An 8,139-nucleotide genomic window follows, 5' to 3' on the forward strand; every position below is an offset into this window, starting at 1 on the left:
CATAAGATACATCTCAATCTACAACGGGGAGAGCCACATTTCGCCACTGGAAAAGCGAAACTGACAATACAACAAGGCCACACCGTACCAAGGTTAGAATTCTGTGGTACCATATTGGCCGTAAAATTCACCAGCCTGACAACAAAGACGTTAGGCCTTGAGCTACAGTCCACCACCTTCTACGCAGACAGCAAGGTGATGTCAAGCTACATCTGCAACCAAAGCAGATGCTTCTATGTCTATGTAGACAATAGAGCAGAAAAGATTGAAACATTTTTAAGCCCCGAATAATGGCAACATGTGCCAACAGATAAGAACCTTGTGGACCAAGCTAAGTGGCCCACCCTTGCCACACAATTGACAGAATTGATCTGCCTAAAAGGTCCTGAGTCCTTGGCTTGTCCAGACAGCCTGATGCCACAGAGACCAAAACGCTATATGCTTCTAGCTCTAGATCAACATGCCAACATTCAACCTCAGGCACCCAGTAAATTTCTAAGACAGGATGAGAAAAAGACCATCCAGACCATCTGCTTGTCCTCAATGGGCAAAGAGACAGAGAAACTGCTTTCTAGCCATTTCCTAGAACCAGTCAGCTTCAAACCCTCCTCTAAGCAGACACACCTGAGATTGGGCATAGTATTGATGTCCTGATCACTTGTCTTAGCATCCCAAGAACTAGCTTTGTAGGAGCCTGCAAGGACTTACAGACTATTTAAGGTATTTGTCATGACCCAGTGATTGACAAATGTCTGAAGGGCAAAAATTACCCTCCCCATGCATCTCACATGGGTGAAGCGTGGGAGCGCATGATTGGCATACTCAACAAAACCATGGACCCTATCTCGACAAAGACACCCATGCCCACACATGAGGTCCTCACTATCCTCATGACAACAGTAGCAGCCATCATCAACGTTCCACTGGTGGTTCCAGATCCTTCTGTTCCTGAGTTTCCTGTGATTCCAGCTCCTGCTGTTCCTGAGTTTCCTGTGGTTCCAACTCCTGCTGTTGCTGAGTTTCCTGTGGTTCCAGCTCCTGCTGTTCCTGAGTTTCCTGTGGTTCCAGCTTCTTCTGTTCCTGAGTTTCCTGTGGATCCAGGTTTCTTTGTTCCTGTAAATTTTTGGGTTCCAGTTTTTCTGATCCAGAAATTCCTTTGGTTCTAGTTTCTCCTACAGGAAGAAGACCTTGTCTTGCTGAGAGACAAGGACACATACCAGAACTCCTGGCCCATGGGACTCGTGCACCAGGCCCCACCCAGTTCTGATGGACTAGTTCGCCAAGTTGAGGTCCAGATCGTGAAGCCACGTGAGTCAGATCGTGACTCAAAGACTCTTGCACCAGACTGATCACCCACCTGGTCCTGTTGCTGACGAAGACTGAACTGGAAGTTTGGTCCTCAAAGTATGTATATTGTGTACCTCATGATTGCATTGTTTGATGTAACAGCTTGTTTATCTTTGTTATAGTTGTGCATGTTTTGTATTTACCTTATAGTTATGCATGTTTGATATCATGTTTACCTATTTTAGTTAATAGTCAGTTAGCAATGAGAATTGCATGCTTTAATGCTACGTTTTTTGCTTATTTTAGTTAGTTAGTAGTGGAAATTTATATTTCCAAGCGGGGAGTGTGCTGGACCAGGGTAACCCTGGCCAGAGCATATAGTGGCTTGAGATCTGTATGTTAGAATGTTTGGCATTTAAAGGGTTAAGCGCTGTCTCCTTAAGAGATGGCTTATGGGTAATGTAGTTTTAGCTGTTCAGTGAATCCTATGTTAACAAGGCAGTGGGAGGGCTTACTAAGTTCATCACAGGATATCCTGGCTACATGCCAGCTCATAAAGAAGTCTTTGTATCATCCAGCCACATGGCTTCTAGCCCGTGGGTTGGAAGCTCTATCTCCAACATGTGAGGTTACCCAGAAGAGGGGAAATCCATTGTCAATTTACCCGTGGAATGAGTAATAATGCTGAATATGTTTCTGGATGCATCTCTACATAACCGTGAGTTATTGTTTTGAGGATTCCTGGAAATAAAGCAATATTCCTTTTACTTATTTCACCGAGTGAACTGTCTGTCTTGATGGAATTAAAGGAGCCTCTTCTGTCTGGGACAGATCAGTTAATATGTTTATGTTCTCTGGACACTGGAACTGAGAAGACAGGCTTTGCAGTGCAAGGTGCAATAGGACACATCAAATGTTTTTCAAATGTAAAGAGGTGGATTTTGCTCTTTGTGAAGCTATGCAAAATTTCAGAACAAATACTATAGTGTTGTGAATAGTAAATTTTATGTGCTGTACAGTTCTCAAAATACAGAGATTTTGCAGTTCAAGAGTTAAAGTTTGGTACAAAGTACAGTTTCCTTTGGAGAATTATTTTCTGTGAGAAAAACTTGTTTCTTTCCATAATTTAGCTTATTAAACTCCACTGTAATTTCAAGAATAGATTTTCCCTTTGTTTCTGGAAGATATAAGTAGATGATTACACTTGAAATGGCCAGGATCCCCATAAAAATCAGAAAGCAGAAGGGACCAAGATATTCCTGAAAGCAGAGAGAAAGAAAATTAAAACTTAAAAAAGGCACACAGTGTTGCATTCTTCTTTGAAGACAAGGCTGGATCTGGTTCATTAAATAAGCCCTGTCCTTTTCTATTTCATATTGTTGTCAGTTAAGCCATGACAGAAATATGCTTAATGTGTATATAACATCTGGTTCTTTTGTGACTCAGGCTAAATCAAGTTACTCTTACCACAATGAATGGGAAGATCATCCCAAGCAGAAAGAGCCCCATCCAGTTGATAAATCCTACAATTACAAAGGCAGATGGACGGTATGTTTGATTGAAGATTTCCACCATAACTGATATTGTGGCACCAGCTAGCAAAGAGGGAGAGAAAGAAACCGTAATATGACAGAGTCAGTGTTCATGTGAGGCCTCCAGCTGTGGGAAGAGCAAAGAGAAAGGTTTTCTTGTAGCCATGGATGGACTGGTCATCCTGAGCAAGGTTAGATGCATTTCTGAGGGCAGCAAGAATAAGTCATCTTGGGCTCCTTCTCTTCATTCCTAAAATCAGGTGAACAGCCTTATTACATTCTCTGAATAGGAACTCATCATTCCAGGAACCATTATTGTGTCTGGGGAGGATTAAGGGACGCACCTCAGCTCAGGTGTTGAGTGCCCAACAACAGAAAGGCAGATTGCTTAGAGCAGAGCTATAAGGTCCTTGATTATAAATTCCATTTATTTATTTGTCAAACTTGTATGCCAGCTGAGTCTCAGTGGTATGCAATACATGTTCCATGTATGTGCTTATGCCCAAGAACACCCAAATTATACATGCATTAGATGTAAACTATGTGAACTATTAGAGGAAAAAGTAATGCACTTAGAGGCAACTCTAGCCAAACCACAATCTACGAAAAAAAGCTATACCCAAACCGAACCAAATAATGAACAAATAACTCCCAGAGGATTTGACCCTACTGATAAACCCTTGGAGGAAGACAAATGGAGGAATGTCACACATAGAAGGAAACACAATACTCAAAGAAAGAAGCAGCACACAACTAACAAACCCCTTTTGGCTAATCCAACCCAATCAGAAGCAGCCCCATTAAAACTGAGCAATCGATTTCTCCCTTTATATGGAAACATGCAGGCCCACAACCTCCCCCTCAAAGAAAACAACTTCAAATATCCTTTAAAAAATCACATCAACAAACACACCTGAGATAAACAGAAAAGCACCCCAGACTGCAGCCCCCCCAAAAGGAAGGCGAGTGTTGGTAATAGGAGATTCTATCCTCAAAGGAACAAGAATCATCCATCTGCAGACAGGATATACAAACCAGGGAGGTGTGTTGTCTCCCTGGAGCAAAAATCAAAGATGTGGCTGAGAACCTAACCAAAATAATTAGGCCCACAGATTACTACTCTTTCCTCCTCCTCCACATTGGGACAAATGACACAACTAAGAACCTCAGTACAAACAACTAGGGCTAGGCAAATGTTGGACAGACGACAGGTAGGGGCTCCACAGCCGCAGGGGGGGCTGCAACAGCTGGTAATGCCGCCACTGCAGTCTGTAAATGTGCTTAAGAAACATTTTAGTTAGTCTGTGGGCTGATGGGAATCCTTTGCAGTGTTGGTGTCGCTACTAAAATTGGAATCGCAGCCATTTTCTCTGCTTTGCTTTTTACATGATCTTTCTTCTATTTAGAATCAGGTATAGAATGGGATGGGGGTAGGGTGGGATGAATGCTTGAGCTCAGCTAGCTATATTAATAAACACTGCTTTGTGGGAACCCAAGGATGACTTGTTAATGTTTTGGTGTGCTGAGGAGCTGGAGTGAAAGCCCGTTTCAGGCTAATTGGAGAATGTGATTTATGACTGCTTATTAGGGGTGGGAATTGCAACTTATTACTTTGTATCCAGGAGGAAAGTAAACTAGTTTTGGGTTCAACTATGTAGTTCTGATACTTTATCTCCTGAATAAAATGTTCTTTAAGGGAGAATCCTTGCCTTGAAATTCTTTATTGGGTTTCATCTATTGGAACCATGATACCATTGGCTAAAGGGTTGGTGTCGCCAAGAAAACTTTGGTTTCCTGGATCATGGACTGCATTTTCTATGTGAAGGACTCTTGGCAAGGAATGGGCTGCACCTCACAAAAACAGGCAAAAATGTACTCAGAAAAACACTGGCACAACTCATCAGGAGGGCTTTAAACTAAAACTGAGGGGGAAGGGTGACCAATTTTTAGAATCTCTAGAACCCAATCATAAATCCCAAGAAAACAAATCAAACAATGAGGTAGGCAATGATGAGAAAAAAAGAAAAACTCCAACAACAACCAGGAGATGCAGGAAGCATGGACAGGCATAAAAGTCTTAAATGTTTACATACAAATGCTCAAAGCTTGGGGAATGAACAGGACAAACTAGAAGCAATAGTACACGACATAGTTGGCATTACAGAAACCTGGTGGGACGAAACCCATGAATGGAATGGACTGATGGATGGATACAAATTGTTCAAAAGAAACAGGTCTACAATAAGAGGGGGAGTTGCATTATATGTAAGAGAACACTACATATCTACAGAAATGCACATGATCAAAGATAAAATCTCTCTGGAATGTATATGGGTCAATATAAAAGAGAAAAAAAGTGACATTGTCATAGGTATATATTACAGGCCACCCAACCAATCAGAAGAAATAGATGAACTCTTTGCCAACTAGTTAACAAATGTATGTAGGAAGCATACCATAGTAGTAATGGGAGACTTCAACTATCCAGATAGCAACTGGGAGACAAACTCTACAGCAAGCGGGAGATCAAACAGATTCCTAACCAACCTAGCCAACAGCTTTGTCACCCAAAAGGTGAGGAGGGAGCTATATGTAAAGCTATACTGACTTAATTCTTACTTATAGAGAAGAAGTGATAGAAGGAGTTGAAGTTGCTGGAACCTTGGGTGAAAGTGACCACGTCATACTGGAATTTAATGCAAACACTAGCAATATAAAACAATCCAACCAGTGTCTTAAACTTCAAAAGAGCTGATTTTAACAAACTCAGAGAGAACCTAGGAAAGATCCCATGGATGAAAATCCTAAAGGGGAAAACAACCCAAGAAACATGGGAAATTCTGAAAAATGCGATCATAAAAGCCCATTACAGCACAATACCATTGAAAAAGAAAAACAAAAATTCAAGAAGAACCCAGCATGGCTGCACAAAGATCTCTCTGACAAGCTGAAAGATAAGAAGGACAAATACAAAAAATGGAAAGAGAGGCACATAACTAAGGCTGATTATCAGCAGACAGCCAGAAGTCAGAAAAGCAAAGGCTCAGAACAAACACTCACAACAGAAATCAAGGATAATAGAAAAAGTTTCTTCCAACATATTAACAACAAGAAAAAAGTCACGGAAACTGTAGGTCCACTAAAGAGAGAAGATGGCAAGGAAATAAGAGGCAATAGGGAGAAAGCAGAGCTGTTTAACTCATACTTTGCATCAGTCTTCACACAAAAAGAAACTATAGCCCAACATACAAAAAAAAAAACCCACTGCAAAAGACAAACTAGAAACAAAAATTAAAATAAGCAAGAAAATGGTAAGAGAACATCTATCTGACCTTGATGAATATAAATCACCAGGGCCTGACAGATTACATCCCAGAGTTCTGAAGGAGCTGGCAGATGTTATCTCAGAACCATTGCACCCCATCCTTCATAAATCCTGGAGCACTGGGGAAGTACCTGAGGATTGGAAAAGGGCTGATATGGTTCCCATCTTCAAGAAAGGGAAAAATCGGACCCAGGAAACTATAGACCAGGGATTTTCAACCAGTGGTACGGGTACCACCTGTGGTACATTGGCACCTGGCAGGTGGTACGCGACCATCTTAGAAAAGTGGTAGCGGGGGAGGGGAATGAGCTGAACCGGTGGCAGCACCGCACAAGCCTGAGCGAGAGATGGCTGGAGCTGCAGGGCTGTCAGGGCTCAGCAGAAGCGCCAGCATCAGTGCCACTTTCCAGCTGATCGGCATTTTTTCGGGGCTGTCAGGGCTCAGCAGAAGCCCCAGGATCAGCGCCAGGCTCTAGCTGGTGCTTCTGCTGAGCCCAGAAGAAGTGCCGATCAGCTGGAATGTTGCAGCATCTCCAGGGTCTTGTGATTTACATTCAGATGCTTGGCAACTGATTCATATTTATGACGGTCACAGTGTCCCAGGGTCATGTGAAGTGACCAAAACCTGCTGCAACCACCCAGCAGACGGGGTGAATAAAAACCAAACACCCCCCATCCCACCCCCACTGCCAATCCTCAACAGAAATGCTCACAATAATGAAAACCTCGGACAGGAGGAAGAGCATGGCCGGGCGGGCAGGCAGCTGTCTTGCTCGGCTGTGGCTTGGGGGGCACTTTTTTCATTGCCATTGTAACTTCAAACAGTCACTAAGCAAACTGTTGAAAGTTGAGGACTACCTGTTACTTTATCACTTTTTTCCTTTTTGGGGGGGGTCATCAAGTTTTTGACACCTTGCTAGGCGACGGTAGTACTCGGATGTTGCCATATCCTAAAAGTGGTACAATGGGTGAAAAGGTTGAAAAGCCCTGCTATAGACCAATCAGCCTAATATCAATACTTGGGAAGATCCTAGAAAAGATAATCAAAAAGCAGATCTGCAAACAACTAGAAGCAAACAAAGTTATAACTAGTAGCCAGCAAGGGTTTGTTAAGAACAGATCATGCCAAACCAATCTTATTTCATTCTTTGATAAAGTGATTAAACTAGTAGACCAGAGAAATGCTGTGGACATAGTATACTTAAATTTCAATAAGGCATTTGATAAAGTAGATCACAACCTACTCCTTGGTAAGCTAGAAAAAGGTGGAATAGACAACTTCACCAACAGATGGATCTGTAGCTGGCTGGCAAACCGTATTCAATAAGTAGTCCTCAATGACACTACATCCACATGGAGAGAAGTAAGCAGTGGGGTACCACAAGGTTTGGTTTTAGGCCCAGTACTCTTCAATATCTTCATTAATGACTTAGATGAGGGAATTGAAGGGGAACTCATCAAATTTGCAGATGACACTAAATTGGCAGAAGTAGCCAACACCGCAGAAAACAAACTCAGGATCCAAAAAGATCTTGACAAACTTGAACAATGGGCCCTATCCAAAAAAATGAATTTCAGTGTGGAGAAAAGCAAAATTTTACATTTAGGCAGGAAAAATCAAAGGCACAAGTACAGACTGGGCGAGACCTGGATTAAAAACAGCAACTGTGAGAGGGACCTTGGAGTCCTAGTGGACGATCACTTGACTATGAGCCAGCAGAGTGCAGCAGCAGCCAAAAAAGTGAATAAAATCCTGGTGTCAACGCTGATAACATCAGATGTTCTTGCTTGACAACAGATGGCAATGCAGCCATTTTCTCTATTGCTTTTAGAATTAGTTGATGCTGGGAGGGGGAATAGGGATGAGAGTCCAGCTAGTCATAACAATAATAACTTAGCCATGGGAACCCAAGGGGTACAAGTGGGCCTGTTGATTATATACCTGGCCCCCTGCTATGTATCAACGGCCCTGCCTGAGCTGGCTGATGTAATAGC

The 8,139-nt window shown here is 42.4% G+C and overlaps 1 protein-coding gene across 1 annotated transcript in view; it reads right to left on the bottom strand.

Moving 5' to 3' along the window:
* Positions 1–2,275: 2,275 nt before the first annotated feature.
* LOC107291835 (solute carrier family 2, facilitated glucose transporter member 11) overlaps positions 2,276–8,139 on the bottom strand; it is a 43,753-nt gene continuing 37,889 nt past the window's right edge. The window contains exons 11-12 of the mRNA XM_015820869.2: positions 2,755–2,882; positions 2,276–2,546 (exon numbers count right to left, since the gene is read on the bottom strand). Of these exons, the coding sequence (XP_015676355.2) occupies positions 2,340–2,546; positions 2,755–2,882 (335 nt within the window). The 3' untranslated portion in view covers positions 2,276–2,339. The remainder of the gene's footprint in view (positions 2,547–2,754; positions 2,883–8,139) is intronic.

The sequence above is a fragment of the Protobothrops mucrosquamatus genome, unplaced genomic scaffold (assembly GCF_001527695.2).
Source record: "Protobothrops mucrosquamatus isolate PMUCROS unplaced genomic scaffold, P.Mucros_1.0 scaffold1196, whole genome shotgun sequence".
In the NCBI taxonomy this organism is placed as follows: domain Eukaryota; kingdom Metazoa; phylum Chordata; class Lepidosauria; order Squamata; family Viperidae; genus Protobothrops; species Protobothrops mucrosquamatus.